Here is a 22,168-nt window from a genome sequence, read left to right as displayed (position 1 = left end):
GAGAGAGTGAGCAGGGAAGGGTAGAGAGAGAGGGAGACAGAATCTGAAGCAGGCTCCAGGCTATGCACAAAGAGCCTGATGCAGGGCTCGAACCCATGAATTGGGAGATCATGACCTGAGCTAATGTTGGATGCTTAACCGACTGTGCCACCCAGGTGCCCCTTTTCTCTCTCTCTCACTCTCTTTTTAGTGTTTATACATTTATTTTGAGAGAGAGAGAGAGTACACACGAATGGGGGGAAGAGGCAGAGAGAGAGGAAAGACAGAGAGGAAAGAGAGAGTATCTGTGCTGATAGCATGGAGCCTGATGAGGGGCTCAATCCCATGAACTGTGAGATCATGACCCAAGCTAAAACCAACAGTTGGAGACCCAACTGACTGAGCCACCCAGGCACTCCTCTTGATATTTTTCTATTACTGGTTTCCAGTGTAAACACATTGTGGTCAGAGAATACTGTAATGGTTTGTGACCATTTAAATTTACTGAGACTTGTTTTATGGACCAGAATATTGGTGTCTTGGTGAATCTTCTGTGTATACCTAAAAAGAATCGGAACTATGCTATTGTTAAGCGGACTGTCGTATAAAAAATAATTAAGTCAAGTTGGTTAATGGAATTGTTTAAAGTCATCTACATGCTAATGGATTTCCTAATTGTTCTTTCAACCACTGAGAGATGAGTTAAAATCTCTACATTTGTGGATTTCTGCCACTTTGAAGCTTTGTTATTTGGTGCATAAACATTTAGGACTGTTACTTCTTCCTGACAAAACGATCCATTTATCATTATGAAATGACCTTCCTTGATAGGTAATCATTGTTTGTTCTGAAATCTATTTTGATATTCTTTGCTCTGAAATGGGTGAAGGAGGGAGATAAGGAGCATACATTATGGAATCCAGGACCAGCAGGAGCAGCAGGGACTTACTCTTCATTGACTAACCCTTTCTAAGTCTTTTTGGGAGACTGTACTGGTCATCTTCTTGAAGAATTGGATTTAGATCTCTCCTCTCAGAAAAGAATTCAGAGTTTCACAGTATCGTGTTCCCAGGTGAGAACAGATGCCAAAGAGAGTATTACTGGATCTATGTGGTATAAGGGTTGAACTTTACGGATTTGCCACTCTAGATATACTTACCTGCCACTGTCTAGCTACACTGGCTCTAGTGATGGTGTGAACTATTCCCATGGGTTGGAGCTGGGTCCCTGTTATTAACATCCTGCTTCAGACTGAAGGGTTGGCTATAGTGGCTACTGCTAGTCATTTATGATAATCATGGGCACAAGTCAATCAATGTCTTGTGTAATGCTGTATAGACTCTCTCCTCTGTCCCTGGACTTCCTGGTTGTTGCTGAGACATGAGATGCAGTAGGGCTACTGGATTTGTGCAATAGTAAAGTAGGGGAAACAATGCCCTAGTAGGGCTAACACACCAATGTGAGACAGGAACTAGCAGTAATAGCACCTTGTAATTCCCCCTTCCATAATTAGGAATTGTATGGTCTCTCTGAAGATTTCAGTTGAATAAAGCAATCACCTCTGCCAGCTCTGTAATTCCTTTTCTTATATTTGCTTCTTCTTTGCCTTACTCCCCTTTCATTCACTTGTTTCCTTGGTTTATACTCCCTTAATATAGTGTTAGCACGTAACCTTTTGTCTCAGGCTCTGAGGAATCTGTGCTAAGGAAGTCTCACTGATGAAAATGTTGGAAACTATGGGCCACATATTCTTGTAGCTAATCCAAAGGGGGCATCTGGGTGGCTTAGTTGGTTAAGAATCTGACTCGTGATTTTGGCTCAGGTCATGATCTCACAGTTCCATGGGTTTGAGCCCCTGCATAGGGCTCTGTGCTAACAGCACAAAGCCTGCTTGGGATTCTCTCCCTTCTCTCTCTCTGCACCTTCTCCACACTCTCTCTCTCTCTCTCTCTCAAAAGAAATAAATAAACGTTTAAAAAGCCAATGTTCAAGTCATATTAAGTTATTACATTATTTTGGTATCTAATCTAAACTACTCACTTTAATTAAAAATTAATTTCATATATTCAGACTTCCAGTCATAAACAGCCCAATAGTTCCTAACCATTTTGCCACCAAACATAATATTGCACCTTCCCCAATGAGATTATTATGGATTCCAAGGCATTATTGTATAATTATAATTTCTAAATGTGTTCAGTGATAGCATACTTATAATATGTGTGTATGTACCTCTGTGTTCTTTTAAAGTGGATGTATGCTTCTTATCCTAATTTCCGAAAACTGTCTCATTAATTTAAAATATATTTAAACTATTATTTTCAGTAAAATTTGACTGAAATATAATTTCATTTGGTGTAAAGATATGGTGATTCAGCTACCTTTGTAATTCTTTGCAAGAAGCTTGGAGTTCACACAGCTGCTAGGGTCAGTATGCTGAAAGGCAGAGAATGGAAACTCTTGTTTCCCAGAGGATTTGTCTACATGTAAAATGCCTGTTATTTAACCCCTTACCTTTTATGTTTTTTGTGTGTGTGTGTGTCCAGCAGATGTTTTTATTATTAAGTCCCAGATCTGGCTAAGATATACCTGTATCTGTGTGGTCCCAGCCTGGTATAAACCCCTTTTCTCCAGATAAACCATGAGCACATGGTTTACAGGTGTGAGAAAGTAGCAATGGGGTTCACTATTTTCAGTATTTCAAATAATTTATAAATAATATGCTTACTGTTAACTAGTTACACTGTCAAGCTTCTGTAAACATAGCGAGGATTCTATCAAGGGTGACAACAGTAGTTATTCTCATTTAAGCAGAAGCTTTGTAAGAGATACATGTTTGATAAATTAAAAATGAGAAACTACTAAATAATGAATAGAGGGATGCTGAACATTTTTTCAAAACTATGAGATCTACCAACAAAAATTATGGAAGACCTGATCGGTGGTGGAAAGATTTGAGAAACTTTGAGTTTGTAGCACTAAGGTGGTATTGTTCAGTGGCCTATGGACCCTACTTTATTACTTAAATGTGGCCTATGGGCCCTACTTTATTGCTTAAATGCTAAAGTATGGAAACCAATTTGACAATAAATTTCATATAAAAAATTTCATATTAAAAAAATTTATAAGTAAAAATTAATTAATAAAATCCAGTTTGATATAAACAATTAAATGAATTAAAAAAAATAAATGCTAAATTTTATAATGAGGGAGGGCTTTTATGGTCAAGGTATTTAAAAGTAAAGACAAGCAAACATCTAGTTTTCCCAGTGTGAGAAGAAAACTATGACTATTGTACTATTTGCATAACCTATTATTACACAGTTCACCCATTTTCAACTATGAAGCCTCAGGTATTTCTTGCCTTTTTTCACTAGATAGAAATGTACCTAGTCCCTGGCACACAGTATATGCTCAATAAATATTTGTCAAAAGGATGAATAAATGGTCTAGAATGCATGGTCCAGGATTATTGGGGCACAGAAAGTAAAAACAGACATCTCATATAAAATACCAGAAATAAAATTTTCTGGGTAACTTCCCATTTAGGAATTTTGTGCATTTTTGCTTCATTGATGCTTTTCATGAACTTGGTAACTTCTGGTTAATTCCATTCACCCACCTATCCAATAAATTTTTACTAATAACTAATATGTGCAGAATATGGGAACAAGATAGGTCTTAAATCCTTAATCTGAGAACAAGGACAGTTCCAGGCAAAAGAGGCCATATACAGAAAAATAAAGAGCCAAAAAATGAAATCTATTTTTAATAACAACAGGCTAATGTCTGTGTATTATTCAACTTTATGGGTGCATCCTATTTTACTTAACCATTCCTTTATGGTGAGACTTTATATGATTTAAGGTCATCAAGGTGACTGAAGCATCAAGAATGCAGTAATATTTTCGTGCATGTGACTACTAAAGGTTCAAAAGTCCAAAGCCCATGCATGCAGTCTTTGTGCCAGACAAGCTGGCCTAGACGAATTAAGCACTCCCATGTGCAAAGTTTCTATGAACGGGACTGGAAAGGAAGACATGGTTCTTCAATGAAAACTATACCTATTTGTTTCCCTAATCTATCATTTATTTCTAATATGACCAAGTGGAACAACGGATAGAGAATACTGAGTCTCAAGTAACTAAAGAGATTTTTCTGAGACCTTCTCCATTTTCTTGCTTTGATATAGGAAAAAAATCACTACCTCAATATGAAAAACTGCATCTGTGACATGTCTGTTTTTATTGCCACATAGGCCAGAAAGAGTTAGTGAGGAAGAAGGAATCAAAGGGTGATACATAGACTTTTTGTGAATAAAATCAATGCTATATATTTTAAACCAGTTTTACTAAGGTATAATTTACATACCATAAAATGTACCCACTGTAAATGTACATACAGTTCAATGGTTTTTAGTAAATTTACAGATAAGTGCAATCATCACTACAATTCAGTTTTAGAATGTTTCTATAACCCCTAGAAGGTCCTTTGTGCCTGTTTGCAGTTAATTTCTGTTCTCATCCCAACACTAGGCAACTCCTGATGTGCTGTCTATAAATTTGCCTTTTCTGGAATTTCTGGAATTTCATATAAACAGAATAATACAATATGTAGTCTTTATGTTTGAGGTCATTTCATTCTGTAGCATTTATTAATTTCTTCCACTATAAAGTGGAAGCCGAAACAGTATTCCACTGTATGGACATTCCACATTTTGTATATCTATTTACCAATTGATGGATATTTAGATTGTTTCCAGTTTGGGGCTATTATGAATAATGCTTCTTTCCTTGGACATGTTTTCATTTCTCTTGGCTCCATTCCTAAGAGCGGAATTGCTAGATTGTATGGTAAGTTTATGTTTACTTCATAAACATAAAGTAATACATAAGGGTAATACATGAAGGTTCTCATTTTTCCACACCTTTGTCAACACTTGGGTCCTTTTTTTGTAACAGCCATTCTGGAAGGTGTCAAGTTGTGTCCCACTGTGGTTTTAATTTGCCCTTCTCTAATGACTGATGATATTCAGCACCTTTTTCTGTGCTTATTAGGCATTCACGTATCTTGTTTGGGGAAATGTCTATCTAATGTCTTTTCCATGTTTTAAAATTGGATTGTTTGCAAACAAAAAGCAGAATCAGACCTATAAATACAGAGAACAAACTGATGGTTGCCAGAGGGAAAGGGGAAAGGCGATGGGAAAAATGGGAAAAGGGGAGAAGGAGGTACAGGATTCCAGTTATGGACTGAATAAGTCACGGGTATGAAAGGCACAGCATAGGGAATATAGTCAATCACATTGTAATAGCGTTGTATGGTGACACATGGTAGCTATATTGTGGTGAGAACAGTATAAGGGATACAAATGTTGAATCACTGTATTATTGTTTGTCTGAAATTAATGTAACATTGTGTGCCAGCTACACTAAGTAATTTTTTTAATACACACACACACACACACACACACACATATATAAAATAAAATTGGTTTGTCCATCTTCTATAATAATACTTTTAAACTAACAGGACTAATTTTTATCTTGATTCACTACTCTACTTTTGTTGACATAGACTAAATTTTTAATGCCATGTAATAGTTTTAGATCATCTGTACTGAGACAGAAAGTTTTTAGAACTATGAACTCTTCTGTAATAATTAGGACCATGGGTTTTGAAGTCATACACATCTGAACTTGAATCTCAGCTTTGCCTCTTACTATCTATGTGACCTGAGACCAATTATTTTTGAATCTCAGTTTTCCAATTCTAAGAAAGATTATTACACTATTATATAAGACAGAATTATTTTACAACTAGACTGGGCCAGTCCTACGCTTATCTCTGGGGTTGCCTGGAAGTCTAGTACTGATTCTCAACCAAGATAAGGTCAACTGGGATAACTCATGATTTGTAATTTGCTGCTTAAAGTTTTAAGCTTCTCCTGTAGCACCCAGAACTACTAGTTGCTTACTGACAATTTACACCTGGAGGACTTAGTTAGACAATCTGACTTGGCTATATGACCAGAGGGGCATAAAAATCTTCACTGTAAACTTTTGGGGAGCTCTCGTGAAACCACGATTCCTTGTACAAATCTCGGTCCTTGACACTCTGGAGACAGAGCATATTCTATTTAAGAAAGAACCTGGAGAGCTGCACTTGCAAGTGTCTAGGGGCCTCTGGGCTTGCTTGCATTCTCTTTTACCTGCTATTTTGTATCTTTATTAAAAGCTTTTGTAAGCATTCTTTGTGGAGTTTTCTGCATCCTTTCAGTTGTATGATCCTGTGAAATCTTTACAACTATTTTCATATGAGACCATTATTAAGATTAAATAATGGTACTTGGTTCATTGTACTCAATAAATGCTGGTTATTATTACATTACTTAGGTTAATATGCAAGAGAAATGCTTTACTAGGTCTTCTTGATCAGTTGAATAAGCAGTGTCCAGACTTCTTTAACAAACATGCCACATTACAGCTACTAAAATTTACTTAGTGTTAGAGAGGTGGGAAGGATGACGGAGTCACTAGTACAGTAAATAGAAAAACTCAGTAGTAAAAGTAAACCTACACATTTCTGAAAACAGGTTGGAGAAAACATGAAACGATAACTCAAATTATCTAATGTTCAGTCTGTGACCCAGGAGGGTAAATTTAATTTTAATTTTAATTTTTATTTTTATTTTAATACAGTTGACAAATCAATATTACGTTAGTTTCAGGTGCACAGCATAGCGATTCAACATGTCTATAGGTGATGCTATGCTCACAAGTGTAGCTACCACCTGTCACCATATAATGCTAGTACAATATCATTGACTGTATTTTCTATGCTGTGCCTTTTATCCCCAGGACTTATTCATTCTGTAAGTGGAAGCCTGTATCTCCCACTCCCCTTTACTAATTTTACCCATCCCCTTAACCCCTTCCCTCTGGGAAGTATGACTTTCAAAATGTGATAGTTTGAATCAAATAAAGAATATACAACATCCTACTGGATTATATATTACTATTACTTTTATTAGGAGCTTCTGATTTTGCTTTTTAGTTACTAATGTGAAACATTTGGAAAACATAATCACAAACAATGGGCATAGTCACAGAACCTCCATCTTCGTACGTGTTAAATGATACAAGGCTATAGGACAGAAGACCAAATTTGGGAATAAAATCAGGACTTAAAAAATTCTGAGATTTGATGAAAAGAAATTCAAGAATTATACCATGTTGGAAAGAACTAGGATCTCCAGATAAACAAAAGGAGAAACAAAATGGATCCACGCTTAAATTCATTTTGCTAAAAAACCACACCCAAAAGGACCATTATTAAAACTTAACATGAAAAAGGAATAGGAGAGAAATATTATATCTCACAAAGGTTACACTTATCAAGATTTTTCCTTTAAGGTGTGTGTGTGTGTGTGTGTGTGTGTGTATGTGTAGGTAGACAGCTGATAGGTGATTACATGTCATTAGTGGTATCTCAACTGGACACATATATAAGACAATTATATAGAGTCATACCAATAAAATAAAAAAAGAGAGTCATAAAATTACTATACAAATACACAATTGTGTTGGTGGTATTTCACCACATATTTAGAAAGGGTTGTGAATTTGGGGAGGGAAGCTATGATTGAAACAGAGAATGCTTTCTGTGGTAGAAATTAACTTAGTCTGTGGTGAATCCAACTACATAGAATCAAATAAGTCACAGTTATTTAAAACCTTTTAGAACCCTAGAAAGGAACTTTTTACATTTAGAATACTTAAAAGACCCAGGAAGTCTGCATTTCTGGTATTCCAATTCTCATTACTAGGATTCTACATATTTTGGCATGTTGTACAAGTGATACATTCAGGCACATGAATGGCTAAAAATTCTGATAGCTTTAAGTGGAAAATGTAGTGTGTTAAAAAGGATCATACTGAACTTACCTATAAAGGAATTTAAAATGGATAAATCAATACATTTAATAACTTTTGTGCCTTTTTGCTGATAGGGCAGGATTTAAATATAGAACATGAATAAACAATAGGCCATCTTAGAAGTTTTTGCTTGAAATAATGTAAGCAATATGTAATTCAGAGAAGTGGACGCTTGTATAATCAGAGGCAGAAATACCTAAAGCATATTTAACAGTTTAGGTAGGTAAGTCTTGAGATTTCCAAGGTAATAACAGTGTATCTTTCACTATTATTACTTATGCCATAATAGTTTCTTCCAACTCAAATTGCATTTAGAAAAATAAAAACGAAAGGGAAACAAATCATTTCTCAACATAAACTGCTTATATATAATTTGATAACTATTCTACAGTTGAAGTAATTTTATGACCAGATATTCTTCTCATTCTTCTCTCGTAATTTTACAAGCAAATCTGTTTCAGTATTTATATACATTAAAGAATGGTATTTCATTGTTCTTTAAATTAGATCTATTATCTACAAAAGCACTTATGGTACAAGGAATTCAATTTTGAAAATTTAGCAGAAAGAAAAAGCAGAGGAACATTCCTGCTATAAAGTCAAAGCAGGATTCCATTTTTAATTTTCAGCACATAAGAACATGTAATCTGAACATTCACTGACGTGTTAAATTTCCCCCTTTGAAAGGTAACTACTTGTGAATAGATTTGGTCTGATCTGTCAGCACCATCCCTTCTGCTTGGCTGAACACAATTCTAAAGGTATTTTTTATGTATGGTAATATAGATGATATGCAGTGATAGACACTCTAATAATATCAAGAGAAGAACCCAAGAAGAAGCTTGCCTAGGGATTATAAAAATTATTTTGCTAAAATTAATCATTAAGAGAATTTAAGAGAATAAAATTGGTCGACAGAGAATTCTAATCCCTACTATTTATTCAAAACCTAATAAATCAATACGTAATCTTGTACCTAATGGTCATTCTAATCACTGCCAAAAAAAAATGATGCAAATTGCTAGGTTAGTCCTTTGTCCTCTTCCCTTCTACCCTTTAGCTCCCCTTTCATTTGTAAACATTTACTTGAGTACCTACTATGCTACCACAGGCCAGTTACTGGACTAGGTGCTACAGATACAGATCAGTAAGGCAAAGTTTCTGCTAACGAGAAATTAACAGTTTAATAGTGGGAAGCAGGTTCAAAAAGTAATTCTAATACCACACATTACATGTCATGATATGTATCTGCTCAGGTATTACAGGGAACAGGGAGTAATCATATGGATTGGATAAGAGTTGGAGTGGAGAATTGAAGACAGGTGGTGGTAGTGGTAGTGACAGAATACCTAGCCAAATCTTAAAAAGTCCACAGGAGTCATTCCAATGTAAGAGAGAGGAGACTACAGGCAGAATGGTCATGGAAAAACGAATCGTCAAGTAACAATAAAGTCTAATGCTGTTAGAACAATATACACAAGGCTAGAGAAAGCTGAAGAAATTGGCCGTGGTCAGATCAGGAAAGTCTAGGCTTTATTTTATAGGTAAATGGCAGCGAAAGGAGTGATATGATCAAATTTGATTTTTAGATAGTTCATCTTATAGGTAATACAACCAAAGGAGTAACTGGTTCTTGGTTAATTCACTTTGGTGGTTGTGTGAAAAACAGACTTGGAAAGGACAAAATGAAAAGCAGAGACAATACTCAGGTTTGTATTACTCTAAGTCTGAGATAATGGGGACTACCAAAGCATACTAGAAAAGATGAAAATAAAATTCAGGGATAAGAAATTTAGGGTGGGGGCAGAGAAATGACAAGGACTCCTCTCAGCTTTTCAGCTTGGGTTCTTGGGTAGGTAGTGAATATTTTGGGCAACTTTATACCAATAAATTTGAAAAAGAAAAAAACCATAGCTAAGGAAAACTGATTCAAGAAGAAAGAGAAAACTTAGAAAGTCCTAGAGTATTAAATACAGTGGAGTAGTAATTAAAAAAAATCTACATGAACATCAGGTCCAGATTATCTTTTTTAAGTTTATTTATTTATTTTGAGAGAGACAGAGAGAGAGAGAGAGAGAGAGAGAGAGAGAGAGAGAGAGAGAGAGAGAGACAGGCTGACCCCCAAGCAGGGGGTCCAACTCACTAACTGTGAGATCATGACCTGAGCCAAAACCAAGAGTCAGACACTTAACGAACTGAGCCACCCAGGCACCTGGTCCAGATTATTTTAATGGCAAGTCCTGCTAAATATACAAGGAGAGGATAATTCCAATCTTTCACAAACTATTTCAGAGGTTATAAAAGAGGCTACTCTTCTACATTTTATTTCTCTATTTTATTTTGTTAAAATATTTAGTTACTTAATGACTATATCTTCATAAAGACTTCTCATATAAATAGCTCACAAATTAGAAACTATTATGCTAAGTCACGAGGATATATAAAAACTGTAAGACACGAATCCTGCCTTTAAGAAGCTTTGTAATAAATTTTGAAATCAAGAAATGGAGTCCTCCAATTTTGTTCTCCATTTTCAAGTCTGCTTTGAGTCCTCTGAGTCAGAGTCCTCTGAGATTCCACATGAATTTTAGGATGGGTGTTTCTATTTCTGCAAAAACTTTGTTGGAATTATGACAGTAACGTCAATAATCTGTAGAAATCTTGAGATATATTATCACTTTAACAATATTAAATCTTCTAGTCTATGAACACAGATTATATTTTCATTTACTTAAATCTTTTAAAATTTCTTTGCAGTATTTTCTGTTTAGTGTACACTTGCTTAAACTTATTCCCATGTTTTAAAATTCTTTTTTCATGCTATTGTAATGGAATTGTTTTCTTAATTTTCTTTTTTAATTGTTCATGGTTAGCATATAGAAGAAATGCAACTGGTTGTGTGTTGATTTTGTATCCTGCAACTTTGCTGTAAAAATATTCTTTTTATCTACTCAATACTTATTTTAAAGGAATAAATTCACATGTTGATATATATGCATTTAAATAATAGAGATATATTTAGTTGCCATGGCATTAATATCTGCTATACTATCTAGTGTGATTTGATAACCTTTAGAAGGAAGCCAAATGAGGAAGAAATATTTTCTTTATTCCTTAACTGATCCCAGTATGCCTGGCTTTTTCAGCTGTTGTCATTTGTTGACCAGCCTCTCCTCTTCCCTTCTCTGAACCTTTTATCTTCTTTGACTTTGGTAACATTATACTGTCCCAATTCTTCTATTTGTCTGACTACTCCTATCCACTGGCTCATTCTCCCACCTCTAATTTCCTGCTCAATTTGAATGTGCCCTAAGATTCTGTGCTCACTCCTGGTTTCTTCTCTGTACGTTTCCTTTCTTCAGATCCTCATTTCCCAAAACTTCACTAATTTCCATTTGACTGACTCCCCTTAATAAGTATACAATAAGCAGAACTGAGAACCTCCATGAAACTCTACAAGTTCAGTGAGGAATGAACATTTTCTGAACCACTTCTGTTGGCAGATAGATGAATCTACAGGAAGAAGTAGACAAACCTTTATATGTACATATATACATATATATATATGTATATACACACACATTATATATACATCTGAATATATATATATATATATATATACGTTATATATACATCTCAACAACTCAAAAGCATTATTTTTGAAAACCTTAAGCTTGTGTATTATTTTAAAAAGAAAAAAACCCCCACAAAATGATTAATATAAAAACCAACTCACCAATGATGCCGCTATCTCTGCTTTCAAGGGTAGAGGTTGGACTAGTAACAGCCCCATAGCTGCAGTCCTTGGCAGTTGCATTTGTACTGACTGGCGGGAGGGTGGAGCAGGGGCTACTGGCTGGTGGAGAGGCAGTGCTACTAGTCAAGGTGGAACAGGGACTTATCCGCTGGGTGATTGCTGAAGTCTGAAAAATTGGAATGAAAAATAAAAAAGATAAACTGATCGGGTGCTGATGTAAAATATATCTTAGGCAAAACATATGCTTTGATGCGAAAAAGAAGAAAATGTACATATATAGCTTTTACATCTACTCAGTACTAGTTGTTTTTTTGCCCTCCAGAATAAGAGATTCTGCCTTGTACAATTAAGGTGAAACTGGGTAAATTTAACACAAGCAGAGACTGTGGCCAGTTTTCCTGCCTCAGAAATTTCTAGTGACAAGTATTCTTTATCACTGCCATGAATTGATAAAGGAATTTTTAATTAAGCACAAGTTGTCCTTGCTATTTCTTATCAATAAGACTATTCTGAAGGCTTAGAACTTAGTCTTGTTAATACTCTTCTTTGGATTGAATGCAGAGAAAATGCCTTATTCTGAAAGTCTATCTAAAAAATCAATCAATGTTCATTTAAAACAAAACTAAATAATTTCTCTGTAGAAACCGATTACAGACTGAAATTGCTTTGTATCTTGAATGATTCTTATATCTGAGGTCACCTCATTTTAAAGTTTTTTGACAGGAAGGAGTGAATAATCACGAAAAAGACTGGTGGTAATATATCCTGGCTTACACAATTTAATGACATGCACTTTTCTTTAGCTCTCTCTACCCAAATAAATCACCAAAATAATGAATAAAAGTATCTATTTTTTCAAACACTAAAAAATTCTATCCTTTTAAAAATGGTTAGTGATCAATGAAAAAATTACCTGAAGGAACACTAATGACAAATTTGACATCTTAAAATGTTAAATTTATTTTTTTTAAATTTTTTTTAAGTTTATTCATTTTTGAGAGAGAGAGAGACAGAGTATGAGCAGGGGAGGGGTAGAGAGAGAGGGAGACACAGAATCCGAAGTAGGCTCCAGGCTCCGAGCTGTCAGCACAGAGCCTGACGCAGGGCTCGAACTCACAAACTGTGAGATCATGACCTGAGCTGAAGTCGGACGCTCAATCGACTGTGCCACCAGGCGCCCCTTTAAATGTTAAATTTAAAAGAAGCCTTTCACCTTCTTTACCTATACAGTCACTATTCATATTCTCTCCACTAAAACTGAGGGTTTACATTTAGCAACTTGACTGGAAAATGTGTTGATCACTAGATGTGAGAAGATTAAGGCTCTTTTTAGTCACCCTAAAATGAGTTTTAGATACAATCCCTGGTATTTAATCACATGTGTTGAATCCAGGTTTTGTTTTTAATTTAAATGCTATAACCAGATCACAAAAGATACATTCAACTTTTAAAGCACAAGTGACACTTCGCAGAACCTTGCAACCAAGCAAATCTTTTCAATCATATTAAATACTAGGAACTGATTTTTGTTAGTAATACAGTAACTCCTCAGATCTATGTCATTTCTCTTCTACTCTGTAATTTTTCTTCAGAGGAGGGAGGAGTTTCAATTTCTTTGTAATCTCCTCTGTTTTTATAAAATGATGTTGGCCTACCAGAGCAATGATTTTTAACTGGGCATGCAGAAGAATCACCTGTGGAATATAAAAGGACAAGCTCCCCAACAAAACTGACAGACACAGAGCCCCACACCCCAGACGTACTGAATTAGAATCCTCCTCAGTTAGAAACTGACATGGCGAATTTTTAACCTCCCCAATCCTCAGTTTAAAAAATATGTGGGTAGATGAAATGAACTACACTAGGATTTTTTTTTACATTAAATATATCTACAGTCATTCCATATTGAAAAAGTTTCATTTTGGTATGACTCTATTACTTCCATAGCAACTCATTTCCATTTTTAGATAAGATTCTCAGTCTGTTCTTTAAGAGAGGAAACTGTATTATACACATAACATAGCCAATGTGGAGGTTAAGCCCAAATGACATCTATTATTTTTACTACAAGTTGCTTTCTACAAAATGAAGCTTATATCACAGAATGTATGTTTTAAAAGCTTTAACTGTAAAAGCGAAGCTTAAAGATCAAGCCATTTAGAAAGTGGTAATTGCTCATGGCTTATGAATTAAAAGGCAGGCTTTATATTTACTTAAGGAGGCTAGTTAATGAGATATAGAAATCTCTTCTAGGCACAGAAAGACAACATTAACCCTTCTCCAGGCTGAGAATGGTTTTTCCATTGTGTTCTCTCAGTCAGATCTCTGCAGAAGGAGCAGGCTCTGCGAAAAATGCAAGAGTCAGTTTTTGACATGTTAAATTTGAGATGTATGTTGGACACACAGATAGAAAAGGTACAGGCAGCTGGAAATACACTGGAGTCAAGGGGAAAGGCAGGGCTAGAGGCAATTCAGGAGTTAAGACAATATTAAACAAACAAACAAAAGAATGGAGGCGCTTCAATAAGATTAGACGCTCCAGGAATCTGAATTTTATAAAAACTGCCCAGGTGATTAGAAAGTGCCTCCAGGAAAACCAATGACCTAGGGAATGAGGAAAAAAAGAGAGAAGTCTGAGAAGAGAGCCCTGGAACACCTGAACATGATCCACATGATCCAAATAATCCTTGAAGACTATTATTTTATGACAAAACTAACATATAGCATAGAATCTTCACACATATTTGTTAAGAATATACAAGATGAAATTAATTTACCATCTTCTAGAATAAACTGATTCACTACAGGACATACATTTAAAAATTTTTTTTTAATATTTATTTTTGAAAGAGAGACAGAGCACGAGCGGGTGAGGGGCAGAGAGAGAGGGAGACACAGAATCTGGAGCAGGCTACCAGCTCTGAGTTGTTAGTACAGAGCCCGATGCAGGGCTCGAACCCATGAACCATGAGATCACGACCTGAGCTGAAGTTGGACACCTAACTGACTGAGCCACCCAGGGGTCCCCTATAGGGCATACATTTTAAAGATTAAGACCCTACAAATGAATCCAAGTCTAGTATTTTCTTTGCTACATTTAAACTAAAAAATAGCCAAAAGAAAAAATTGCTAATATTTTTAAACTTTCTGACATGAATAGTTAGATCATTAATTTTTTAGATTTTCTCTTTTCTAATATATGTATTCAAAACTAAAATTTCTTTTTGAGCACATCTTTAATTACAAGTTTTATATACTACAAATATGTAAAAATATAAGTTTTGTTATATTTTGTTATTTTTTCAGTTTAAAATATTTTCTAAATTCTTGTGATTTCTTCTTTGAAAGTATATTAGAAGTATATTAAAAGCCAAACATCTGGGGGATTTTCTAAATTATCTTCTAGCTATCATTTTCAAGGTTATCATTCTGTAATTGATTAATTCTACTACGATCACAATAATTAGAATCTTCTCAAATTTGCGGAGACCTGCTCAGCACATTGTCAACTTGGTAAATAATCCACATGTACCTGAAAACGAAGTATACTTTATATTTCTGGGTGTCATACTCTCCATATGTCAATTCTCTTTCTTGGCTTACGCACTTATTTATTTCCTCATTCATTCCACAAATGAATCAAAACCAAGTGGCTTTTTAAACCTATGAATATAACTAAAAGATGTTTCATAAAGTAAAGAAATACAGTGATTATGGAAAATCAAGCTATGTCATCAGGCCTCAAAAGCCTTTCAAAAAATTGGGATTCTTCTTCTCAGAACATACACATATGCATACACCCTGCAACATTTTCCCTGGTATAACAGACTGATTTATCCCATGTTTCACAGGTGATAGCAAGCAGTTTACCTGATTTTCATCCTGTACTTCCATGCTGTATTGGTCACCTGGCTGAACTTCCGAGACTTTCTCTCCGAGGAGGAAACCCAGACGAGTCATGAGTGTGTTTGCTGCCTCATCTACAGATGGAGGGGGACCAAGTTCCTGTTCAGCATCACCTATAAGAGGCAGACATTGAAACACATGAATCTTTCAAAATAAAATGACCTCATCCTGCAACTAATCTTACATTCAATTCAGTCATTTCCTTTGTTTTCATTCTAAACCCAAAATTACAAGGTCCCTGCCTAGAAGCTGATTTTCCCACTTTTGTATATTATAACTGATAGATGGTTTACTCGTATTATCTTCAAAGTATCTACTTGAAACACCTGAGTTTGAGAGAATGTCTGTAATCTATTGAATAGAGGATGTTTCCTATTTCTTTAGCAGTTAGCCTTCCAATTTGGTCCCTGTGTTGGGATCTAACTGCTACTGTAATCGCCACCTTCACTTAGGTTCTTTTATTTTCTTTTTCACGATTTTGAAATTAGTTCAAACTGACAAAAAAGTTTCAAGAATAGTACAAAGTACATTTTTCCCTTAACCATTTGAAAGTATGGACATGATGCCCATCATCCCTAGTTAGTATGTATCTCCTGTAAACAAAGACATTCTCTTACATAGCCACAGCGCCAGCACAGATATATTAGCACATTTGGCATTGCTATAATCTCACTCATAGACCCTATTTAAGTTTTGTCCTGGTACTGTCCTTGCTAGCAAAAGGATTCATTTCAGGGACATACAGCACATTTCATTCTTCGTTCTCTTTTAATCTGGAACAGTTCTTCAGTCTTTTCTTAGCTTTCATGACCTTGACACTTCTGAAGATAATATGCCAGTTGTTTTGCACAATGTCCCTCAATTCGAATTTATCTCATGTTACCCCTGTGGTTTGACTCAGGTTATGCATTTCTGGCAGAAATATCACAAAAGTGATGCTGTGTTAACTTTGATCACTAGGTTGTGGTAGCATTTGCCAGATTTCCCTACTCTAAAATTACACTCTTTCTCTTTGGTAACTAGTAAATATTGTGTGTGTGGGGGGGGGGGAGGGATACTTTGAGTCTATTTAAATAAATCCTGGTTCTCAACAAATTTTTAAATTAAAAAATATTTTTGTGATAAAATACGCATTCCAAGATTTGCTATTTTTACACGCACAATTCAGTGGCATTAAGTTCATTCACAATGTTGTACAGCCATTACCACTGTCCATATCCAGAACTTTTTCATCATCCCCCAAAGAAACTCTGTACCCATTAAATAAAAACTCCCCATTCCTCCCTCTTATTAGCCCCAGCTACACTCTATGAATTTGCCTATTCTAGGCAAATATAAATGGGAATCACACAATATTTATCCTTTTTTGTCTTGCTTATCTAACTTTACATGTTTTCAAGGGTCATCCATGTTGTAGCATGTATCAGAATTTCACTCCTTTTCATGAATAAATAATACTCCATTGTATGGATATACTACAGTTTATTTATCTGATGGTGGACACTTGGGGGTTGTTTCCATATGTTAGATATTATGAATAGTGATAGTATGGACATTGGTGTAAAAGTATCAGTCTGAATCTCTTCTCAACAAACTTTTTGCCCACTATTTTTTAGCATTCAGTAATCCATTACTCTTTCTACTGTTTCGTTTCTTTTCCTCACCTATTTATGTGCACTCAAAATTTCCTATCTATTCAATGAGTTATAATCTGCTACTATCATTAGTTATTTTGTTGCTCCAATTGTCTCCAATGTGGTCAGGATAATAAGCCCTTCCAATTTGGCTCTTGGAACCCTCTAACAGACCTGTGTCATTTTCTGAGCCTTCTTTTCTTTCTGGCACAAGATGTTACAGGCTCATTTTTTCCCTGCCCTAGCCCTAGAGTCAGACACTTTTCCAAGAAGCCTTGGTTCTTTTTAGTGGAGAAAGGTATGTTCATTGCTATTAGGACATCACTGTCCTCCAGGTCCACTTGGATAGAGTTAAGCAGTATAATCATACACATATATACATACATGTATATATACACATGTTCACACATCCTTACATTCATTCTCACTTGCAAATCTGTATACAAACACACACCCCAAAAGTTCACGGTGACACTCTAATTCCAGTTCAATATGATAAGGTTAATTCTAGGGGTTTTTTTCTCACAATTTTTCCCCCAAAGTTGTAAAATTGTTCTCCAATAGTGAGAAATCTGCTCCCCCCAGTGCAAATAGTGCTCATCCAGCAGTGCAAATGTCACTGCTCCTCACTGCCACCCTGCACACAGATGCTCTATTCACCCTGGCTGGGGTCCTACCCCATGCCACAAAAGCCTGACTAGCACTTCCTCCACAGTCAGGGTCATTTTTAAAAAACTGATATATAATTCACATACCATAAACTCTATCCTCTTAAAGTATATAATTCAGTGGCTTTTAGTATATTCATAAGGCTATGAAACCATCGTCACTTTCTAATACTACAATATTTTAATCACTCTAAAAAAACCCCATTAAGTTAGTTCATTTTTGTCCTGAAATTTAGACCCCCCCAAATTCCTGATGGCTGGCATTCATTTTAATCCCCTGCTTCCAGACTGCTACATTCTTTCCACACAATTTGCTTTTTGGATTCTTTCTACTTAGGCTGTTTTTCAGTGGTTACCAACTATAGGAATTATTCTTTTTCAAATCTTTTCAATGAGGGATGATAAACAAAGTCAGTATGAGGTTTTCCCTTGGATTCATCATCAACATAAACTTATTTCCAAATATAGAAGTTACAGAAATCACATGAAAAGGAGCCAGGGAACTCAAGATGATCTATTCTAAGAGTGATGCAGAAATAATATATTTAAACTGTTTATACTAACTTGATTCATTGTCAACATTTTTTCAGATTTTGTTTTACATTCCGATACATTTAGTCTAACTTTACAACAATCCACAGTAGCACAGATCCTATAGGACATTACAAAAATTCTTTTTTTTTGGAGGGAGACACATCCTTTCAGCATAGCAAGCATTAGCTATAATGTCATATGGTTTGAGGCCAAAATATAATAGCTTCTTGATTTTTTAGGATATTCAGTCTTATACATTAAACTGCTTCATATGACAAGAAAGTGAGATTTACATTATTATTATTATTATTATTATTATTCAATTTATATTTATCATAACTTCTCTACTAAAGTTATAAGCTGGGGGTCAGAGGAATGGACTATGTGTGCATTTCTGTATATGATGACTGAACTCAAGTATTCCATCTGTGGAAAATCTATATAGAACTTTCATTGAATTTATGTCAGAGTAGAAAAACAGACTCTGTCTTCTCTTCCCTACTTCCTCTCCAAGAGTCAACAAAAACAGATTTCTCTGCCACAAAACAGATACAGTAGAATCGATAGGGGTATTTTTATTTACAAATATTTAAGTTTACTTTGTTCCCGCCACCCCAAGAATGAAAGTTTCTTATTTCTTGATAAAATAAGAAAGGTAACTGCTATATTCAAACTGATGAATTACCCTCTTCCCCCCGCTTTTTTTTTAATTTTTAATGTTTATTTATTTTTGAGATACACAGAGCACAACCAGGGGAGGGGCGGAGAGAGAAGAAGACACAGAATCCGAAGCAGGCTCCAGGCTCCGAGCTGTCAGCACAGAGCCCGACGCAGGGCTTGAACTCACGAACTGTGAGATCACGACCTGAGCGGAAGTCGCTTGCTTAACCAGCTGAGCTGCCCAGGCGTCCCACCTCTTCCCCTTCTATAGATTAAACTAGCTAAGCTTTTCCAAGTTCTTCTTGGCATAGATTCCTGACCTCTAGATATTCTGGGGCTCCATTTCATTTTCTTCTAGGAAGTTATCCTGGCATCAAATATTTTCTATGTACATATTAACATTAGGTATTATGAGAATTTACATGACGTAGAGGTATAGTCGTTGAGGATTTATAGAATGTGGAGGTACAGGCATCGACTTTAAAAAGTTTATAACCTGTACAAAGGTAAGACATGTTAGGTCACATGACCCATTTATTTGGCACATAGTGCACCTTATGTGCAAGCCACCGATTTAAAGCACTCTACAGTGAACTTAGTCTTTATAACAATTTTATGAAATACGTATTATTACTTTCATTTTGCAGATGAGAAATCTTAGGCACAGAGAAATTAAGATACCTGCTCATATCCCACAAGCAATAAATGGTACAGCCAAGTTAAGAACCCAGCCCCCCTGAATCCATGCTCCCAGAATTAATGCTCCCAGTGTTATATTGCTCCCTCATTGGAAAGTAGTATTACAAACAGTAAGAATGTTTAGATAAGAGACAACTTATTAACAAGAGGCAAACTGCTTACACTATATGTGATACTGTGATATAATAAGAAATATATATTTGGCCCTTGTTCCCAGTTGTTGGAACGGAGTGCCTAAACTCTTGGATATTCTTGAATGACAGTGGTGAGAGAAGCATCTTTTGTTTTTCATAAGCCTTCTGAGGTGACTCTTGGTGGGCCACTAAACAGCTGCAGGATGGAAGTTAACTGCTGGAGGAATCAACTGTGTAATTAGAGGGATGGAACTTTCAGGACCACCTCCCAACCTACAGGGAGGGGAAAAGGGGCTGAACATTGAGTTAATCAGCCGTGGTCAATGATGTAGTCAAATGTGCCTTCATAATGGAACTTCCATGAAAGTATTAACCAACAGAGTTTAGAGAGCTTCTAGGTTGATAAACAGGTTCACCTAAACTACACAAGGACCAAAACTCCTGTGCTCAGGACTTTTCTGGACCTTCCCTCATGTACCACTTCATTTGACTGTTCATTTGTATCATTAAGGATATCCCTTATGATAAACTGGTAATACTGAAGTGTTTTCCTGAGTTCTGTGAGCCATTTTGTTATTTTGAGAACATCATATAGAAGAAATTATACAGTACGTAAACTTTCGAGATTGGCTTTTAAAAAATTCAGCATAAAAAAAAAAAAAGAGGTTAGAGTGGGAGAGAACCAAAGCATGAGAGACTCTTAAAAACTGAGAACAAACTGAGGGCTGATGGGGGGTGGGAGGAAGAGGAAGGTGGGTGATGGGTATTGAGGAGGGCACCTGTTGGGATGAGCACTGGGTGTTGTATGGAAACCAATTTGACAATAAATTTCATATATTTAAAAAAATAAAAATAAAAAAAAATAAAAAATTCAGCATAATGCTTTTAAGGTCCATTCAAATTATTGCATGTTTCAGTAGTTTGTTCCTTTTCATTTCTGAGTAGTAGTAACACATTGTATAGATGTACCACATTTTGTTTAACCATTTGCTCACTGAAGGGTATTTGGGTTGTTTTCAGTTCCTGGATATATATTTTTTATTTTTATTTTTTAACATTATATATTGTTGAGAGACAGAGACAGAATCCGAAGCAGGTTCCAGGCTCTGAGCTGTCAGCACAGAGCCTGACGTGGGGCTCGAACCCACGAACAGCGAGATCATGACCTGAGCCAAAGTCGGACGCTCAACCGATTGAGCCACCCAGGAGCCCCTCAGTTCCTGGATATTTTGAATAAAGCTACTATGAACATTCATGTAGGTTTTGTGTGAACATAAGCTCTAGTAGATAGAGGCCAGGAGTTCTGCTAAACATACTACACTATACAAGACAGCTCAATAGAACAAAGGATTATCTAGCCCCAACAGTCAACTACTGAGGTTGAGAAACCTTGAAACAGCTAGAATAACTCCACCCTTTAAAATCTGTCAAACTGGGGGTGCCTGGGTGGCTCAGTCAGTTAAGCGTCCGACTTTGGCTCAGGTCATGATCTCGCGTTTGTGGGTTCGAGCCCTGCATCCAGCTCTGTGCTGACAGCTCAGAGCCTGGAGCCTGCTTTGGATTCTGTGTTTCCCTCTCCCTCTCTCCCTCTCCTACTTGTGCGCTCTCTTGCTCTCTCTCTCAAATAAACATTCACAAAATAATAAAATTTGTCAAACTGGATGTACTATCAACACAGAGTCAGTAGGTAAACAAGTATCCAATCTGTTATTTCTGAGGATTCTTAGAATTACTTCAATTTCTGGCTTACAATGAATTTTTAGTCTTTAGACTGTTTCCTTTATGAGGGTGGGGTTTGTTCTCTGTACTACTAGATCCTAATAATCTTTTCAGTCTTCATTATGCCTTTGTCATATGCTGGTGCCCAGACAGGACTTTACTGGGGATACACTGTGTATGTCAAGGGTGGGAAATATATCAAGGCACAGAACAAAGTAAATAAAAATATGATACCTCTCACATTTTTCACACATTATCTTTTATTAATTATAACAGCTAGCACATATGAAGATTAACTATATGCCAGGTACTATTTCTAAGTATTTCACAATGTATATTAAATCATTTAATTATCATAACCGCCTTATGAGGGTAGGCACTCTTACCCCTATTTTACAAATAAGGAAAGTGAAGCATAGAAAGAATAAGTAACTTACTCAGATTCATATGGCTAGTTAGTGGCTGCCTAGGCGACCTGGATCCGGAACTAACCCAGGTTACACTATCATCCTTGATTCCAGTCCCTTACCATGTTGCTGGC

At 35.9% G+C, this 22,168-nt stretch overlaps 1 protein-coding gene across 14 annotated transcripts in view; it reads right to left on the bottom strand.

Annotated features, from left to right (window-relative positions):
* The window catches only part of TANC2 (tetratricopeptide repeat, ankyrin repeat and coiled-coil containing 2), a 365,567-nt gene that overhangs the window by 134,667 nt on the left and 208,732 nt on the right, over positions 1 to 22,168 (bottom strand). For all 14 annotated transcript variants that reach the window (XM_053211751.1, XM_027047991.2, XM_053211753.1 and 11 more), the window contains 2 exons: positions 15,544 to 15,692; positions 11,653 to 11,839 (listed from right to left, as the gene is read on the bottom strand). In XM_053211751.1, coding sequence (XP_053067726.1) covers positions 11,653 to 11,839; positions 15,544 to 15,692 — 336 coding nt within the window. The remainder of the gene's footprint in view (positions 1 to 11,652; positions 11,840 to 15,543; positions 15,693 to 22,168) is intronic.

The sequence above is a fragment of the Acinonyx jubatus genome, chromosome E1 (assembly GCF_027475565.1).
Source record: "Acinonyx jubatus isolate Ajub_Pintada_27869175 chromosome E1, VMU_Ajub_asm_v1.0, whole genome shotgun sequence".
Taxonomy (NCBI): Eukaryota; Metazoa; Chordata; class Mammalia; order Carnivora; family Felidae; genus Acinonyx; species Acinonyx jubatus.
Note: the sequence above shows the minus strand (reverse complement) of the source record. Positions and strands in the feature narration are given on the sequence as shown.